This window comes from Oncorhynchus keta, chromosome 29 (assembly GCF_023373465.1).
Source record: "Oncorhynchus keta strain PuntledgeMale-10-30-2019 chromosome 29, Oket_V2, whole genome shotgun sequence".
Lineage (NCBI taxonomy): Eukaryota > Metazoa > Chordata > Actinopteri > Salmoniformes > Salmonidae > Oncorhynchus > Oncorhynchus keta.
In genome coordinates, this window is record NC_068449.1 from 43,187,560 (window position 1) to 43,208,545 (window position 20,986).

The following is a 20,986-nucleotide window of genomic DNA, read 5'->3' on the forward strand; positions in this document are numbered from 1 at the left end:
GTAACGAAGCGAGGTCCATACAGAAATGGTTTGTCAAGATCGGTGTGGAAGAACTTGACTGGCCTGCACAGAGCCCTGACCTCAACCCCATAAATTTGAACGCCGACTGCGGGCCTACTCGCCCAGCATCAGTGCTGACCTCACTAATGCTATTGTGGCTGAATGGAAGCACGTCCCCAACGTATAGTGGAAAGACATCCCAGAGAGTGGAGGCTGTTATAGTAGCAAAGGGGTGGACAAACTCCATATTAATCCCTGTGATTTTGGAATGAGATGTTTGACGAGCATTTTGGTCGTGTAGTGTACAAACATACAGTGCAATCGGAAAGAATTCAGACCCCTTGACTTTTTCCACATTTTTGTTAAGTTACAGCCTTACTCTAGAATTGATTTTTTTTTTAATTCTCTCAATCTACACAAAATATCCCATAATTACAAAGCAAAAAAAGTTGTTTTTTTGCACATGTATGAACAAAAAAAAGAAGGAAATATCATATTTGCATAGGTATTCAGACCCTTCACTCAATACTTTGTTGAAGCGCTTTTGGCAGAGATTACAGCCTCAAGTCTTCTTGGGTATGACGCTACAATCTTGGTAAACCTGTATTTGGGGAGTTTCTCCCATTCTTCTCTGCAGATCCTCTCAAACTGTCAGGTTGCATGGGGAGCATAGCTATTTTCAGGTCTCTCCAGAGATGTTCGGTCGGGTTCAAGTCCAGGCTCTGGCTGGGCCACTCAAGAACATTCAGAGACTCGTCCCGAAGCCACTCATGCATTGTCCTGGCTGTGTGCTTATGGTCATTGTTGGAAGGCGAACCTTCGCCCCAGTCTGAAGTCCTGAGCACGCTGGAGAAGGTTTATCAAGATTCTCTCTGTATTTTGCTTTGTTCAGCTTTCTCTCGATCCTGACTAGTCTCCCAGTCCCTGCCACTGAAAAACATTCCCACAGCATGATGCTGCCACCACCATGCTTCACAGTAGGGATGGTGCCAGGTTTCTTCCAGACGTGACGCTTGGCATTCAGGCCAAATATTTCAATCTGGTCTCATCAGACCAGATTATCTTGTTTCTCATGGTCTGTGAGTCCTTTAGTTGCCTTTTGGCAAATTCCAAGTGGTCTATCATGTGCTTTTCCTGATTTGCTTCCATCTAGCCACTCTACCATAAAGGCCTGATTGGTGGAGTGTTGCAGAGATGGTTGTCCTTCTGGACGGTTCTCCCATCTCCACAGAGGAACTCTGGAGCTCTGTCAGAGTGACCATCAGGTTATTGGTCACCTGCCTGACCACCTGCCCGACCAAGGCCCTTAAAGGGAACTTCTTCCCTTTAATAATGGTGGAGGCCACTGTGTTCTTGGGGACCATCAATGCTGCAGAGATATTTTAGTACCCTTCCCTAGATCTGTCCCTCAACACAATCCTGTCTCGGAGCTCTACGGACAATTCCTTCGACCTCATGGCTTGGTTTTTGCCCTGACATGCACTGTCAACTGTGGGACCTTATATAGACAGGTGTGTGTCTTTCCAAATCACGTCCAGTCAATTGAATTTACCACAGGTGGAGTCCAAGTTGTAGAAACTTCAAGGATGATCAATGGAAACAGGATGCACCTGAGCTCAATTTTGAGACTCATAGCAAAGGGTCTGAATACTTATGTAAATTGTTTTTTCAGTATTTTTTTTTTATACATTTGCAGAAATGTCTAAACCTGTTTTCACTTTGTCATTATGTGCAATATCTATATCTAGATCTATGATGACATTTTTTTATTTAATACATTTTAGAATAAGGCTGTAACATAACAAGATGCGGATTAAAAGTCCAGGGGTAAAGCACTATTTGCGCACACACACTTAACCATACATATACACACGCATAATCTAGGTCTTCTACATGCCCTTGAACTGTAATTCTTCCCTTAACACTTACATTGGACTGTATACACGGAATGGAGTGTCTTAACCAGGGCCTAAAACGAACACTCGCCAGGTCAGGGCTCCACAGTGCGAGCATTTCACTTGCATTTGTGAATATAAATAGTGCAGCTGCAGTAGCTGTTTTCAAAGTATTTCTGACGTTTTTTGTTTCATAGCTGGTAAATGAATTTCACAAAGTCCAAGAACTACGAATCCTATCCCACCATGCGCTGCTGAGTGAATGATATACTTTTAAAAAAATGGGTCTAATTTGAAACTAAAGTCTACTGAAGTGATACTTTGTTCTTTTCTTGGCTATTTACATTGTTTGTTCACAAACTAGGTTGTTTTTCAATGTTTGAGTTTCAACTGTTAGGGAAGAGAAGACGATGCGGTTACTAGTCAGACTCAATCTCTAGGCACAATCATGTTCTTGAGTCGCATTTCCACGTTAACCTCCTGGCTCGTGAACATTTTTGTCTCATCTGTGATCTTTTAGTAAAAAATGAAATTAGACAATATACCACGTTACTTCTTACTAGTAATACATTTGTTTTAGAAACATTTGTTTTAGAAACATGCATGTTCATCTTTTTTAATGTTTTGGTGGTGTAATTTTAGGGAGAATCTTTTTTTTTTTTTTTAGCTGGTAAAAAAATTGAGTGGCTGGTAGATGTATTTTTTTTAATCTACCTGCCATGGTGGACCAGAAAGTACAGTTTAGGCCCTGGTGTGAACATATGGGTTTCATGTTACCCCCAGAGTTTGTGTGTGTTTTGCCTCTGGAATGTGTATGTCAAAGGGTCATGTGGACCCAGGGTGTTTGGGAGCCCCACTAAGTGGCGATAATCGGGCTTTCCAGTCGTGGCCTTGTTTTGATAGAGGTTGGCGTGGAGCCACTGCATACTGGCAGAGCAAGGGGCAGATTTGAGCCCAACTGAGAGGGCAGCAGTGTTTATGACCACGTACCAGCCTAGCGGCTAAGCTAGGGAGACTGAGGGTGTTAAATTGTGATGGTGTTATTACTACCGTTCATGGTGTGTGTGTGTGTGTGGCAAGGGGAAAAGGAACAAAGGCTGAGCTTCCTCATCTTCCCAGCGCTGCCGTTCTCAGAGTTATAGATTTAAAGATTGTGTTCCGCTCAACACTATGAAGGCACCACGCGGGTGACTGTGTGGGTTAATGAGTGTGTGTCTTCTGGAAGTAGACGGTGTGAGTGGAAGGCAGGGTTTATGATTGATTTTGTCTGTTGACTTGGCTGTATAGGGAGGAGTAACTGTAAACTGTGTGTTAGGGTTGGGCGGTATCCAGATTTCCTACCTTCTTACCGTGCCTGTGCCATCCCAGGATATGCTGTATTACCAGTAGTGCGCACAAGGGGCGCTGTTTTCTTCCCAGAAATGTTATTTACCAGAATGCTAACAAAATGCTAACAAGTACTAAGGAATCCCCATAGTGGATGCTAGGTAAATGCTAACGAGTGCATGCAAACATTTTCTACTAAGACAGTTTGCAGCACGCACAAAACAAACATTTGACCTCAGGGTTCTTAATCTAGGAGGGGATAGTCTGCTGCTGTCACCAAGAAGCTTGATCTTGTTAGCTAACATTAGCCAGTTGGTAAAAGCCAGCTGGAGTTGGAGCTGGAGTTGATTTGGCACATCTTAGATAGTTAACTTAATAGTTATAAAATATATTGCTGTCAAACATACAGGTGTAACTTGTTCATCTCACTTAAGTTGCGCTGTAGGAGTGACTCCCCCCAAGAAGCTCCCGTTTTGATCGTCTTTGTAAACATACACACTTGACGGGCTCAAACAGCTGTTTTGGGAAACTAGTATCGGTAAGCTTCATAATGAAAAATGATCTAACAGGCGAACTGATGAACACGATCTGCTTTGTCTATTTTCTAGTTCACAACTTGACTGCAGATATTTATTTAAAGTGTACAAGTATTTTAAAAAATATATTTTAAAAAACGTGTTGGAAAATCCATACCGAGGACTTTTCTCAATTCACGGGATACGGTATAAATGGTATACCGCCGAACTTTTGTGTGTCTTTTGTTGGTCTCTTTTCATCTTTTCATTCTTAGGCATGTCCAGTCATGTCCCTCTGTGGAGAATGGGAATTTTCAGTTGTAAACCACACAAACACATACTCACTCAGAAATTGTATTCTCTTAATTTTCTTCAATAGTAGTAGGGTGTGTGTGTGTAGACACATTTTAACATACTTGTTAGTACCAAAATTCCACACAAGAATAGTAAACCAAGTAAAACTGGGAGGACATTCTACCGGGCCTCACTGTTTTAGGGTTCGTCGTTAAGTTTAGGGTTAGGGAACATAGGATTTTGAATGGGAATCAATTGTTGGACCCCAAAAGTGTGTGCTTGTGTATGTAAAAATATGTCTATGGTGTATGTAAGCACCTGAGCTGAGACTGGGCTTCTACCGCTACACTATCAAATTAGGACAACAATGTATGTTTAAAAAAACAAGGGTGTCCACTTATAGTGTAGAAATGTGAGTTACAGATCTGTCATTCGCATGGAATGCAAGTCTAAGAATCGGTATGTGCGCTATTTCTATGCTTCCCGTACTTTTTTGCGTGTTTTACTTTTATGATTTTGTACGCTAGCTTTAAACAACTGAAAATGCTATATTTTTGGTTACTGAAAAGATAATTCACAGCGATTTAGATGGTACAATGATTCTCTACACCCCTCAAACTCTTAGGGACCAAGTGACGCAGCGGTCTAAGGTATTGCATCGAAGTGCTAGAGGCATCACTACAGACCCGGGTTCGATCCCGAGCTGTATCACAATCGATCGTGATCGGGAGCCCCATAGGGCTGTCAGAGACGTGTGTGTGTGTGTGTGTGTGTGTGTGTGGTGTGTGTGTGTGTGTGTGTATAGGTGGCAGGGAAGTCAGGCGCAGGAGAGTCAAACGGAGTGTAAAATGGTCTTTTAATAAATGCCCAAGTAACATGCTCCATAACACTAATAAGAAAAATGAATATAAACAAATATGGGAACGAAGACCCGTCACGCACCTATACAAATAAACACTACACTGACAATAAACAATCTCTGACAAAAACATGAGGGGCAACAGAGGGTTAAATACACAACAGGTAATGGATGTGATTGAAAACAGGTGTGTGGGAAGACGAGACAAAACCAATGGAAAATGAAAAATAGATCGACGATGGCTAGAAGACCGGTGACGTCGACCGCCGAGCACCGCCCGAACAAGGAGAGGCAACGACTCCGGCAGAAGTCATGACGAGGGCGGCACACTATTGGCCCAGCGTTGTCCAGGTTAGGGGAGGGTTTGGCCGGTGTAGGCCTTCATTGTAGATAAGAATTTGTTCTTTAACTGACTTGCCTAGTTAAAACAAAAAAGGGGAAAAAACTCTGGACCTCAAAGCCAGTCACACTGCATTTTTTCATTGTTCCTCTCTAATCAGGGCCTAATTTAGACCTGGGACACCAGGTGGGTGCAATTAGTGGTGGTTTTGACCAATTTTACAGCGTGAGCTTATCTTCATTGTCCCGCTGCGACATGCAGTGCTGTTCTGAAATGAACAACTTTACCCTACCCTTTATAAATCACCATATACACTGATGGTTTAAAGCAAAACTACCAAAACTATTGCTAATGATGATCTTGAACAACAAAATCTAATGTAAGTCCCAATCAGCAGGTATAGCCAGATGCGAGTTGTCTCCGGTAGCTTAATTTTATTCGGGTAAAATACAATTTTCAACAGTGCATTTGTTAATTAACAATAACCTAGAAAATTACATTGGTTGTCATTTTACTAATAAACCCTGATATTGCGCTAGCCATTTTACAAGTATTCGAATGCTGAAGATGCCGTACAGATGTACAAGATCAGGAATAGGCCTGGGTTGCTTGGCCGGCAAAAGGACTTTTAGATCAATGACCGTCAACGGAGTTACATGTTAGTTCAACACTGAAGGAGAGGAAATGGACACATGTTCTCACAAAATATGCTACTGTAGGTTTTTTTCGGAAGGTAAAAATAAATTAATATGAGCAACAACAAAAAAATATGAACTGGCGATTCGTAACATTTTTATCGATTTTCTGACCGATGCATGCCACATTTGGATCGATCTGGACTCTCATGGATCGATGCACGTGTATCTTAATCATTTGAACCGGGGACCAATGTGTAATTGTTACATCCCTTATAGGCCTACATGTTTTGTTTTTTGTGTCTAGTTTTCTGAGCGTTCTGTCAAGGATGTTATGTAGATGGGTAAAGTAGGCTATATGTTCAGTGGGGCAAAAAAGTATTTAGTCAGCCACCAATTGTGCAAGTTCTCCCACTTAAAAAGATGAGAGAGGCCTGTAATTTTCATCATAGGTACACTTCTACTATGACAGACAAAATGAGAAAAAAAAATCCAGAAAATCACATTGTAGGATTTTTAATTAATTTATTTGCAAATTATGGTGGAAAATAAGTATTTGGTCAATAACAAAAGTTTATCTTAATACTTTATTATATGCCCTTTGTTGGCAATGACAGAGGTCAAACGTTTTCTACAAGTCTTCACAAGGTTTTCACACACTGTCGCTGGAATTTTGGCCCATTCCTCCAAGCAGATCTGGCACTGCAGGATTTGAGTCCCTGGCGGCGTAGTGTGTTACTGATGGTAGGCTTTGTTACTTTGGTCCCAGCTCTCTGCAGGTCATTCACTAGGTCCCCCAGTTTGGTTCTGGGATTTTTGCTCACCGTTCTTGTGATCATTTTGACCCCACGGGGTGAGATCTTGCGTGGAGCCCCAGATCGAGGGAGATTATCAGTGGTCTTGTATGTCTTCCATTTCCTAATAATTGCTCCCACAGTTGATTTCTTCAAACCAAGCTGCTTAGCTATTGCAGATTCAGTCTTCCCAGCCTGGTGCAGGTCTACAATTTTGTTTCTGGTGTCCTTTGACAACTCTTTGGTCTTGGCCATAGTGGAGTTTGGAGTGTGACTGTTTGAGGTTGTGGACAGGTGTCTTTTATACTGATAACAAGTTCAAACAGGTGCCATTAATACAGGTAACGAGTGGAGGACAGAGGAGCCTCTTAAAGAAGTTGTTACAGGTCTGTGAGAGCCAGAAATCTTGCTTGTTTGTAGGTGACCAAATACTTACTTTTCCACCATAATTTTCTCATTTTGTCTGTCATAGTTGAAGTGTACCTATGATAACAATTACAGGCCTCATCTTTTTAAGTGGGAGAACTTGCACAATGGGTGGCTGACTAAATACTTTTTTGCCCCACTATATGTCAAATCTATGTAAACAAATAAGTACATAAACAAAGGGAAATTGTCCAGCGCACACTCAGCCCTATAGTCACATACAGTCCTACGGTCAATCTGTCAATCTTATCACTTCATCACACCCCCTAATCCGTCTCTTTCTCGTTGCAGGATATCCATGAGCTCCGATTTCCAGCACTACAGTTTCAGGATGCCTAATATTGGGTTCCAGAACCTTCCCCTCAACATCTACATTGTGGTGTTTGGGACCGCCATCTTTGTCTTCATCCTCAGCCTTCTCTTCTGCTGCTACTTGATAAGGTACGATCGACACTGCTGCGTCCTAGTTGATGTAGGCTAGTTCCTAGTTTCAATAGTCTCCTTTGGAAATCTTGATTTGTGTTTAGGTTTCCTTGCCACCGGTGCCAGACAGTGTAGATTCTTACAGTGTGGAGTTATTACATTTGTTTTTGACCGCATATTTGACCCCATTCATTTTGTTGATGTTTTTGATTGAAATCAACACTACTTTTTTGTTGTTGACATCAACAAAGCCTCACTTCAACGTTTACAGAAGCCATTTTTTTTATGCTAGCACACTGAAGTGCAATAAACCACAGATTCTTCAAAGCTGATTGACATAGGCTAAATCCATTGCCTCGAATGACTTGGCGCATATCCAATTATGAGACAGCAGTGTTTTTAATCTCAAACCCAGTGGTCAAGTAAATTACTTTGTTTATCCCATATGAGATGCAGCATTTTCACTGTAACCACATTGGTTATTGATGGTTTCATACCACTGAGTTGGATGTTAAATACGTCCAGACCTCGAGTGAATTCACAGTCGTACACTAAAAAGGCATTGCTCGGGTGTCATTACTCTGCCAATACTTTGGCACCGGTCTTATGTTGGATTCCATTTGAGCGTCGTACTCAAGGACCCCCCCCCCCCCTGTTTCGCCTCCCAGGATGGTATGTCCCACCATGTGATGGTCTTCTCTATTTACAGGAACACTGTGCGTCCCAAATGGCACCCTATTCCCTACATAGTGCAATACTTTTGTCCAGAGCCCCATAGGGGCTGCCTATGAACATGGTTCAGGCCTTCTCCCAAACACGAGTAGCCTCGCCGTGCTGTTTTACAAGAACTCGGTGTACTAGAGGGATTATTTGTGTCCTTCAGTCCAAGCAGCGCACATTTCTCTCTCTGCTGTAGTTTGTGGAACTAGGGGGGGACAACATATTTCCCCTATCAAAGAGGGTGATGTTTTTAATACTGCTTTAAGCCAGTATGACGAGAACAGAAGGATAAACAGCATGAGAGAGGAGAGGAACACAGACAGCTGGTACAGCTCGGGAGAGAAGGAAACTTCTTTCATCCTTCTCTCCACCATGTCAGTGGCAATATGTCCCAAATGGCACCCGATTCCCTATATAGGACACTACTTTTGACCTAAGCCCTATTGGCACGGGTCAAAAATAGTGCACTATATAGGGGATTGGGAGTCATTTGGGAAGCAGCCACAGGCTGTTCACCATTCACACTAGTTTACTTTGAAGACCTGCTTTGAGCACGGGTAGAAACGCAGAGAGTTAGCCGAAACAAAGAACATTTAGGCTACTTTAAAACGAGCAAAGGCGCTCATGTTGTAGGACTTGCCAAACTGTGTTGCCAAGCCTGCTATCATCAGATGTGATGATGAGACTAGAATGTGTGCATTTTCAGGCTCCTAGCATGCAACACTCAGCGGGGGTACCAGGCAATCCGGTAGTTCATCAGCTGCATATGAAAAAATTACTTGTATCGTGTATCGCAGCAAATACGGCTGGATTTGTATCTGAAGTGTAAGCGCTGTTACCCAATGTGTTCAGGCAACAGGGTTTTGAACCCAACCATGACCTAGCCTAACCTTTGCGGCTCCGAGCAAAGCTTCCAAGGAATGTTTTTAAAGTAGTTGAGTGCACAGATGGACAGAAAAGCGTCAGGTCTGTCTTGCGCTTAATGAATGCCTTAGGTAACTGAAGTGAGGCTCGTGTTAGTCCAATTATTAGCCAAGCGGTCAAATTATTTTCAGTGTGCTTCGGTCTTTTAACAAACCAAAATCCACTTTAGTTTGTTAAAAGCTCAGTAAATGCATGTTATCCAAGACGGGTCAATCTTATTTGCTGTCATTAGGCTTAAACTCCTTTCTTGGTGGTCTGGATTTAATGAAATTGTATGGAATATTGGGTCTAAATTCAATTCCTTTGGTGTGTGTTATCATGTTCTTTTCAAATTAACCCTTTTTTCATAAAGGCTTATATAAAAAAAAAAGATTCAACAGCACAGTTTGGAGAAGGTATCGCTGACTTGAACATCTGAACTGGAGAAAAAAAAATCCCACCAGAAAAATGATATCCAGGCTTGTTCTCCCCTGCTGAAACATTTATTCAAAGCTGCTTAGCTGCATAATCACGACCACAACTCCCAACCTTGAAGAGGCTTGTGTCGTGCCTCTCATGTTAAGTCCTTAGGCATGCTCTCTTCTCTTAGATGGAAATCCAAGGGCATCTATATAGATGTTGGTATAAATCCAGCACCGTTTATGCATGCTTCCAATTGTCATCTTATTCACTATATCATGCATTACTTTTGACCAGGGCCTATGGGGCTCTGTCTGAGTGGTTAACCAGCGCTCGACATGGCTGAACCTTGAACTAAATTTAGTATTATCTTCTTAAAGAATGGCCCCTTCCCTTCAGCACGTTTGAGATCCCAGACCTGGCTAGGAGATTTTCTTTTACTGGAGATCTTATTGGTCCTCCACTCCAGCCCCTCTGGTCTAATCAAGGTGGTCATTGGCCAATAACGTTGGAACTCTGTAGCATTTCTTACCTAAAGCAGCGAGAAGCAGCGTGTCTCAACCCAAATTCACCCTGCCCTGTACCTAACCCAGCGGGGGGGAGATGGTAAGTGTGTTTCTGCTTTTGTTTCGATGTTTCAAGACAAACTATGAAATTGATGCAGTGTCACGTTAAAATTCAGGGAGGAAAAAGAAAAGGGGGGAAAAAGGTGGTCTGATTTTACCAATTAATTTGGTAAGATGGTGTCTTTGTCCCAAATGGCACCCTATTCCCTATATAGTGCACTACTTTTGAGCAGAGTCCTATGGGTCCTGGTCAAAAGTAATGCACTGTGTAGGGAATAGGATTGCCATTTGGGACGTCGGCAGTTTTTACTCTGAAAGATGCGGTCTCCCTTTCTAACACCTGTTGCCCCCACAGTTCCCTAAATCACAATAACCAACCAACCAACCAACCAACCAACCAACCAACCAACCACACACACCACATGGCCTCACTGGATAGGCTACTTTTCCCATTTATCTTTTAACAACACAAACAGTTTGATTATCCTTGACCAAGTTTAATTTCCTTTAGAGACAGATGGATGAAACACTGAGCCCGGTCTTAACTTTAGCCCCCTTCACCGAGGCTCCAGTGTGAAGTTTACCCTAGATACAGATCTAGGATCCGCTTCCCCCAATCCTAACCTTAACCATTAGTGGGGAAATGGAAAACTACCCATAGACGCTCATCTTGCGTCAACTTCACCCTAGTCCTCACACCCAGTCCACAGATGACCCTCTAAAACTGGACAAATACGCGACTAGGAGAAGGGAATGAGGCGAGTCGGGCTCTGGAGCGGACGTGCGAGCGCTCGCTCTCCCGGTGTGGCCCAAGCAAACACAGCTCGGACAGCTTGACGTGAGGCTGAACGTCACAGCTAGACTCGACTCCCTCCTCTTGGTTAGTCCCGAAGTCCACACACATACGTGAAATAAGCCTGTGGCTGGCGACACATACATGCATACATACATGCATACTACATATATACACACACACACAGAGCAGTGTTTATCTTGGCCATTTCTGTTTTAGAAGTCAGTTACATTATTTTAGTATAGGAGTCCATGGAAAGATCACATTCTTAAAAACCACGTGGCCCTTCTGTGGGCCCCTGTACTAAATGTTACTGAAACTTTAATCTCGCCCCCCCCCCTCAGTACCATGCTAACAGGGCCACTCATCAAATCACCCCCTGCCCCTCACCTCTGACAACCCCTGACCTCTGCCCCTTGCCCAATGGGAGTCTCTGCACCTTTACCTGCTGCTCTCTTTCAGAAGGTGTCAGTCTCTCTCCTAGAACTGTGCTGCTGTGTGTTACAGATCCCTCAGCCTCTCGCTCTGCTCCGAGAGGTTAAGGTTACTAGTAACGGAGGTAAATCTTCAACACCTATGTATCTCAATCTCTTTCTCTTTTTCTCCCTCTTTTTTATACACAGAGTGTACAAAACATTAGGAACACCTTCCTAATATTGAGTTGCACCCCCTTTTGCCCTCAGAACAGCCTCAATTCGTTGGGGCATGGACTCTATAAGGTGTCAAGCGTTCCACAGGGATGCTGGCCCATGTTGACTCCAATGCTTCTTTAAGTTGTGTCAAGTTGGCTGGATGTCCTTTGGGCGGTGGATGATTCTTGATAGACACGGGAAACTGTTGAGCGTGAAAAACCCAGCAGTGTAGCAGTCCTTGACACACTCAAACTGGTGCGCCTGGCACCTACTACCAAACCCTGTTCAAAGGCACTTACATCTTTTGTCTTGCCCATTTCACCTTTTGATTGGCACACATACACAATTCATGTCTCAATTGTCTCGAGGCTTAAAATTCCTTCTTTAACCTGTGTGACATCCATAATGGATAATGGCTTTTACTTGGATTCACCTGATCAGTCTGTCATGGAAAGAGCAGGTGTTCCTAATGTTTTGTACGCTCTGTGTATATCCCTCCTCCTACTGTCTTTCGATTCTGTTTTTCAATGAACATGTTTTATTTTTGTCCATTGATTTGTGCTAAATTGAATGACTGTATGTATGATAATACAAACCGACCACTGGTGTTATCTATGATATTCCTTTTTGCTTCAGGTGATGGGAAAATGTGTGAACGGGAGTTACCAAAATAGTTTTGTTTATAAATGTCTGTTAATATCCAAGCTTGTGTAATGTTCATGCACTACGTATATTGACTGTTCATAGTAAAAAATGTTCACAGGGGGGTGTGTGTGTGTGTGTGTGTGTGTGTGTGTGTGTGTGTGTATACTCTGTTTTCATAATATTTGTGGATCTATTTAGATTGCTTTGTGCTTGTCAGCTAGGCGTCATTTTCCATTCTCTCACACACACACTTTTCAAAGGGTTATTTATCTTGAGAATGTGGACTTGAACTTCCTTCCCTATGCTTGGCTGCCTCTCTCTTGAGTTGACCTAAACACTCCTCTCCCATTTTGTTAACATTTTCAAGCCCTCTCAAAGGGCTTTAGCTGCCCCACTAAAGGTTAATGTGCCCGGTCGTTTCCTTTCCTTGTCTTCTATCCCCTTGATCACTGATCTAAGAGGACTTTAAAGGTGAAAACAAAAATGTCCGAGCCCTATCCAGTCCTATCACCGTTGCTTGTTGAAGGTCCAGGCTGCATCACATCCGGCCGTGATTGTGAGTCCCATAGGGTGGTGCACAAGTGGCCAAGCAGCATCCAGGTTTGGCCGGGGTAGGTCATCACTGTAAATAAGAATTTGATCTTAACGGACTTGCCTAGTTAAATAAAAGGTCAACGGAAGAAGATCAAGAAAGGAAGCTGTTTAGTTTTATTGAGATACAGTGGGGAGAACAAGTATTTGATACACTGCTGATTTTGCAGGTTTTCCTTCTTACAAAGCATGTAGAGGTCTGTAATCTAAAACAAAAATCCAGAAAATCACATTGTATGATTTTTAAGTCATTAATTTACATTTTATTGCATGCCATAAGTATTTAATACATCAGAAAAGCAGAACTTAATATTTGGTACAGAAACCTTTGTTTTCAATTACAGAGATCATACGTTTCCTGTAGTTATTGACCAGGTTTGCACACACTGCAGCAGGGATTTTGGCCCACTCCTCCATATTGACCTTCTCCAGATCCTTCAGGTTTCGGGTCTGTCGCTGGGCAATACGGACTTTCAGCCTCCTCCAAAGATTTTCTATTGGGTTCAGGTCTGGAGACTGGCTAGGCCACTCCAGGACCTTGAGATGCTATTTACAGAGCTACTCCTTAGTTGCCCTGGCTGTGTTTCGGGTCGTTGTCATGCTGGAAGACCCAGCCACGACCCATCTTCAATGATCTTACTGAGGGAAGGAGGTTGTTGGCCAAGATCTCGCGATACATGGCCGCATCAATCCTCCCCTCAATACGGTGCAGTCATCCTGTCCCCTTTGCAGAAAAGCATCCCCAAAGAATAATGTTTCCACCTCCATGCTTCACGGTTGGGATGGTGTTCTTGGGGTTGTACTCATCCTTCTTCCTCCAAACACGGCGAGTGGAGTTTAGACCAAAAAGCTATATTTTCGTCTCATCAGACCACATGACCTTCTCCCATTCCTCCTCTGGATCATCCAGATGGTTATTGGCAAACCTCAGACGGGCCTGGACATGCATTGTCTTGAGCAGGGGGACCTTGCGTGCGCTGCAGGATTTTAATCCATGACGGCGTAGTGTGTTTCTAATGGTTTTCTTTGAGACTGTGGTCCCAGCTCTCTTCAGGTCATTGACCAGGTCCTGCCGTGTAGTTCTGGGCTGATCCCTCCCCTTCCTCATGATCATTGATGCCCCACGAGGTGAGATCTTGCCTGGAGACCCAGACCGAGGGTGAATGACCATCTTGAACTTCTTCCATTTTCTAATAATTGCGCCAACAGTTGTTGCCTTCTCACCAAGCTGCTTGCCTATTGTCCTGTAGCCCATCCCAGCCTTGTGCAGGTCTACAATTTTATCCCTGATTTCCTTACACAGCTCCCTGGTCTTGGCCATTGTGGAGAGGTTGGAGTATGTTTGATTGTGTGTGGACAGGTGTCTTTTATACAGGTAACGAGTTCAAACAGGTGCAGTTAATACAGGTAATGAGTGGAGAACAGGAAGGATTCTTAAAGAAAAACGAACAGGTCTGTGACAGGCGGAATTCTTACTGGTTGGTAGGTGATCAAATACTTATGTCATGCAATAAAATGCAAATTAATTAATTACAGACCTCTACATGCAAATACTTGTTCTCCCCACTGTATGTAACGTAGTAAAGTAAAGCTCCCATTTCTCCCCCACAAATGACCCATCAGTCTCTCCTATCTAGCCTAGTCAGCAGTAACGAAGGCCACTACCATGAAGTCAGGAGCTCTGGTTGGTTAGGCACTCTCACGTGGAAAGCATCCCTGCTGCATTCAAACGAATGACAGTGATAAAACCACGTATTCTGCTGGCAGAAACCATCCGTGGGGGGTGCTGAAGAGTTACTAATGTAACAGGGATGATTGGTTTAAAGAAGATGTATCCCAGGCTATAACCACCTCAAGCTGTCAGTTGTGGTATTTATTATTATTATTATTATTATTTATTTTTTTACGCTTTAGAGAGAAAGTATTAGTCTCTTGATCTGGTGGACATTTTGTCTAAGCAGTCCAGTTCAGGCCAGACCATTCGTCATTCAGTACTGGGGTAGGCCCACATTAAATTGAGTTGTGTCAAGGTGTGGAATTCCCACCTAGTTGTGGCAGAGGAGCTGTACCACAGCGCGACTGCGTCAGCCGTCACAAGGTCGTAGGTGGGAAGTGAGTTATGTTTTGGTTTGGTGGGAGTCAGTGGGGGATGTGTAACAGTGTCATCAGGGACAGACGCAGCCAAAGCAATTGGGGTTCAATGTCACAGGTACATAGCTGTGAGATGGGTGTGATATCACATAGGATGCGTCCCAAATGACACCCTATTTATTCCCTATATATAGTGCACTACTTTGGACAAGAGCACATGGGGGAATAGGGTGCCATTTGGGATACACATATTATGAAATAAAATGGGTCTGTGGGCAGAACCGGTGCCCTGCCCGACCTCTGGTCATTCCATTATTGACCATAAGATATCAGATCCAATCCTTTTCGAAAGCGATTTTGAAATGCCAAGTGGAACCACTTACGATGACAGACAGAATTTACTGTGTGTGTGTGTGTATAAAGACTAAATAGGGAAAGGTCTGGATTCAATTCAGTGGTTATTACAATGACCATAGGTTTTATCTTCCATCAACTCATCTGGATTGATTTATGACTTCAAAACTAAAGATTTAAAAAAAAAAAATTTAAAACCTGAAGGTTAAGAATCCAGGCTGCCATAGTCAAGATATTGTGCAGGGGTGAGTTTCCTGAAAGTTTCTTAGCACTAAAATCATTTTTAATCCAATGTAGACCAGACTGTTTCTACCAGGGGTGGAAAAAGTGCCCAATTGTCATACTTGAGTAAAAGTGAAAGTCACCTAACTTGAGTAAAATTATTTGTTTTTAAATCTACTTAAGTATCAAAAGTAAACGTAGAAATCATTTCAAATTCCTTATATTAAGCAAACTAGGCGGCACGATTTTCTTTTTTTAAATATACGGATAGCCGGGGCACACTTCAAGTCAGACATAATTTACAAAGTATTTGTGTTTAGTGAGTCTGATAGATCAGAGGCAGTAAGGATGACCAGTGTGTGAATTAGACCATTTCCCTGTTCTGCTAAGCATTCGAATAGTAACGAGTACTTTTGGGTGTCAGGGAAAATGTAAGGAGCAAAAAGAACAATATTTTCTTTAGGAATGTAGTGGAGTTAAAGTAAGTTTTCAAAAATATAAATAGTAAAGGTACAGATACCTCCTGAAGTAGTACTTGAAAGTATTTTTACTTTACACCACTGGTTTCTACAGCATCTAAACAGTTGAATTTGACTTGCTTCTATTTCAGTGCTGGAGATTTAAATGGAAATGGTTAAATCAGCTATGCTTTTCTGCCCTGAATGCTCTCTATCTATGCAGTTGCTCACTTCCTGTTTCAGGGTCTATTGACTTGTCACTATCTGAATGTACAGTGAGTGCAACTGGTGAGTTGTAAAGGCTCCTTTACTAATTGAAGAGATGCTGTGTTTCTCTGCGTTGTCCTTGCAGGTTAAGGCACCAGGCGCACAAGGAGCTGTATGCATACAAACAAGTAAGAGGCCCGTCGTCTACACACACACACAATACTATGAACATGGTTTATTTTTCTCACAGTATGTCACTGTAGTCTATAAATCCTCTGTTGCTGAATATACACATTATATAATATACACCCTTAATATACATGCTGTAGAAGGCAACAAAGTCGGATGGTGGTTTATTTTGGGCTACTTTCAGTGGAAGTGGGGGACTCTCCCTTTTTTAAATGTACGGCCGGTTTTAGCCAGCCAGGCCTGGTCAGCAGGGCTGTTGTGACTAGCTAATCCGTACCCTTTTCCTAACATGCCACGTAAATTCTCCTAACCTACCACGAAAAAGTCCGGGTTTTGTTGACGCGCCTTTAATCCCTTTGAGCGGTGAGGGCTTGGGCCTGAGCCACACAGGACCATAACTTCTAGTCACCATTCTTCTAATACAAAACAATAAATAATGGTATCGGATTCACTTCTGGATGTTTTCGTTGAGGAAAAAGTGTGTTTATGTTGCCAGTTCTAATTGTATGCCTTTAAAAAAAAAATAATATTTCCCCTCAGGTTATACAGAAGGAAAAGGTCAAAGAGCTAAATTTGCATGAGGTAAGCGCTTACATTTTTTTCTTGTTCAATTGCCTTGATACTGTATCTCATGGTTACACAGACTTTGAGTTGATGTTGTTTAGCATTGCACCAAGTGTTGAAACTTTCATTGGACGGGACAGTGACATTCTGTAATACAACTGACATGCTTAGCTGATGTACTTCCCTAATGTAACCTATCAGTAACTCTGTTTGGTTGTTGTACTGAACTTTAGTTCTCTCAAACGCAACATTTCAGACAGGAAACGCCATGTATTTGTGTAACCATTATTTAGAAAAAAGATTGCAATATGTTAGGCTCTGCTCCTTCGAGGGAACACCAACCCTATCTCACTGCCAGAGAGTGCATCATGTTAAAGCTGTAATATGTCACTTTTTGGGCGACCCTGACCAAATTCACATGTAAATAGGAGTTATAGATCTGTCACTCATTGAAAGCAAATCTAAGAAGCCTTCCCGTTCTTAAGTTTCGTTTTTGCGTCTTTTACTTTCGGTTTTGTACACCAGCTTCAAACAGCTGACAATAAATGTTTTTGGTTATGGGAAATCTATTTCAGTGATTCAGATGGTACAATGATTCTCTACACTATACTTGCTTGTTTTGTCACACAAACTGAAATTAGGCAAACTCTTAGAATTTTTGCAACCAGGATATGGCGGAGCGATTTTTGCATAGTGCACCTTTAAGATCCTAATAATTACATGCAGTGAACAACAAAAATGCAACTGCAAAACGATCGAGTAACCAACAGCAGTAGCGAATGTGAGTAAAACTGATCAGCTTAAATATACCACCATATTAAGGTAGGAAGTGTTTGTGGAATATGATTGGTGCGACGTCAGCTGATGCATATACTCTGGTTTCCTGTCTGAACCGGCTGCGCTTGATAAACTGTAAAGTTGCCGTTGGTCTGGTATTCACATTAATTGGTTTGTTGTTTACTGCGGTGTTACTGAATATGGGTCCCATGACATACATTTAGGCTACTTATTTATTTAGAAACGTGTGATATTGATGAAGCAGATTTATCAATGTCGCCTGAAGCGAACTGGTTGTTCAATAGCCACAACCTCCCTTAGGTTTCTCTTGAAAAAATTGATTTGTATCTCAACTAGACTAACCTTTTTAACCTCTTGGTCCTACCTGGCACGCAGTCGTCCCATCTAGAGCTCTGGAAATGCAAATGCGCTACGCTAAATGCTAATAGTATAGTTAAAACTCAAACGTTCATTAAAATACACATGCAGGGTATTGAATTTAAGATACACTCGTTGTGAATCCAGGCAACAAGTCAGGTTTTTAAAATGCTTTTCGGCGAAAGCATGAGAAGCTATTATCTGATAGCATGTAACACCCCAAAAAACCCGCAGGGGACGTAAACAAAATAATTAGCATAGTCGTCGCTACACAAACCGCACAAATAAAATATAAAACATTCATTACCTTTGATCATCTTCTTTGTTGGCACTCCTAGATGTCCCATAATCACTATTGGGTCTTTTTTTTCGATTAAATCGGTCCATATATAGCCTAGATATCGATCTATGAAGACTGTGTGATAAACGGGAAAAAAATTGCGTTTCTTAACGTAACGTTATTTTTTTTAATTCAAAAAGTCGACGATAAACTTTCACAAAACACTTCAAAATACTTTTGTAATGCAACTTTAGGTATTAGTACACGTTAATAAGCGATAAAATTCATCAGGAGGCGATGTCAATTCTATAGGTGTCTGTTTCGAAAAAATGTCTTGGAGAGAGCTCGACCAAAACATCCGGTCAGAGACCGGAGGGAATCGATTCCCTTGATTCGGTTAGACCAAGAATCAATTGTGAATCAAATGACAAGACTCTAGACAACGTGTGGAAGCTGTAGGCACTGCAACCTCGGCCTCATTTAATTCGATTCACTTTGAACAATTCCTTGAAGTCGCGGATGGATATTTTTTTCCATTTTCAGTGATCAGATATTCCTGCACTTTTCGATGAAACGCACGTTCTGTTATAGTCACAGCCGTGATTTAACCAGTTTTATAAACGTCTGAGTGTTTTCTATCCACACATACTAATCATATGCATATACTATATTCCTAGCCTGAGTAGCAGGGCGCTGAAATGTTGCGCGATTTTTAACAGAATGTTCGAAAATGTAGAGGGTCGACTTAACAGGTTAAATCCCCAAAAATACATGAAATAACATTTTGTGTAAATAGTGAGGGAACCCAGTTATGCAAAATGGACCTGTCGAGACAGTCAGTAGACTGTCGTTGTGTCTCTCATGTTTAGGGTATCCATGTCAGAAGAGACTGTGTGTGCATCCTGTCCTCTCTCATTATGCGTGTCTGTACTGTCTCTGGAACTTGTTACAGTCCATCTGTTGCGTCGGACAATGTGGTTAGAAGTCATAGCCCAGCTGTACAGCTAGCAGCGTTCGCCCCTTTTCCGCCAATCCCATTTCATAGCCTCAGCCCTGGCCCTACTAGCCTCTCGCTGGCCCCCGCTACTCCCTTTAGCACATGCATGCTAATGAAAAGACTAGCGCTGGCACTCGCGTGTAAGGAGCGAAAGCGCTACATCGCTAACCAACCGGCTCACCGGCAGGGCAGGAATTTCCCACCGTGCAGAGCTCTAGTTATGTAGCCATTATTGAGTCATTGAATGTCATTAAAAGTGGGAGAGTGTGTGTGTGTGTGTGTGTGTGTGTGTGTAATTCTTGGACAGCCAAATTGTTATGTATTGCTGAGAAACAATAACACTCACCAATGCTGGCCGGGGGAATGACCCATTTTGTTGAAATGAAAATGTTTTGGAAAAAGTGTATAGATTGCGCCTCTTGCAGCTGTATACATCTAACCTCCATTTGACACAGAGCATGGCTACAACAGCTGTGAATAATACGTTCATTTTATCCAGCTGAACATAACCCTTGTAAATACACATAGGTCTACACACACAACGGTACATCACGTCGTGTCCTTGGCTGTTTACGATGGACGGGGGGTTATATTGTGTGAGGAAGCGCAGCAGCTCAATATTGTGGCAGTTCAGTATTACAGTGTCCTTGATAGTACTCAGCCAGTGAGCATAACACCCTGTCAGATAGTGTTGCTGTGACGCTGCACTGTACAGCCGCAGCAATGTACCATTCAAAGAACATTGAACATTAGAAACCAGTCTCTAACATTCAAAGAACATTAAAGGAACATTTTATGCACAACCTTGTGACAAAGGCTAATCAAAATGTAGGACTATTGTATGTGGCTGATGAGTGTTGACATTAGCCAGCTTTGGCTTTGACTTTCGCTTCAATAAGCTCTCAGCTGTTTGTCTTGCAGTATTTACACATGTGATCCTTCCCATAGCAAACAGAGGCCTACTTTTTGAATTAATCAGCCGTTATCGTTTTGATAAGATAAGCTTAACTTTGCGTCACAAATGGCACCCTATTTCCTACATAGTGCACTACTTTTGTTCAGAGCCCTATGGGGACACAGACAAGGTCTATGTTCACAGCACTACTGATAATATCAGGAGCTTGAATTAACTGCTAACACTGCTTTTTATGAGCTTCGTAATGGATATTTGTGGTGACCAGGGGACTGTGGCCCTCAACAGTAGTTTTGAATGGGCCCCTGGGGGTGATCCACTGTCCCCATTCAGGTCCCCATTGCTTCCCCTCACTGTCCCCACATTGTCTCCATCAACTCAAAAGCTTTGTCCCCGGTTGTTTCATTCCAGAAATATCTTCGCTTCAACAGTTCAAATCGACCCTTGGTTAACCCTTCACTTTTGCCTAGTTTCCTTGCCATGCTGCTCTCTTCAGGATAGAGAGGAGGCAACTGGTCATCTGGAATGAAACACAGCCCCTCACTTCTAGTTCAGTTCAGTGCAGTTGTAGAGGGGAGGAGGGCAACTTGTCAGGAATGAGATGCAGCCCATCTCTCTAACTCAGTGCAGTTATACTCAGAATGGAAAACCCCCACTCGCCTCAGCCTGGGTCTCTGGTGACCCCATATCCTGCCCAAGGTAGAGCTGCTTACCCTAACCCATAGTTAGCCTGCCTGGGGACGCACACACTGACCAGTACACATTCTGATATACACACA

The 20,986-nt window shown here is 42.5% G+C and overlaps 1 protein-coding gene across 1 annotated transcript in view; it reads left to right on the forward strand.

Annotated features, from left to right (window-relative positions):
- Nucleotides 1–20,986, forward strand: part of LOC118362921 (RING finger protein 24-like) — a 55,606-nt gene that overhangs the window by 21,869 nt on the left and 12,751 nt on the right. The window contains exons 2-4 of the mRNA XM_035743651.2: nucleotides 7,376–7,525; nucleotides 16,255–16,297; nucleotides 16,839–16,880. Of these exons, the coding sequence (XP_035599544.1) occupies nucleotides 7,383–7,525; nucleotides 16,255–16,297; nucleotides 16,839–16,880 (228 nt within the window). The 5' untranslated portion in view covers nucleotides 7,376–7,382. The remainder of the gene's footprint in view (nucleotides 1–7,375; nucleotides 7,526–16,254; nucleotides 16,298–16,838; nucleotides 16,881–20,986) is intronic.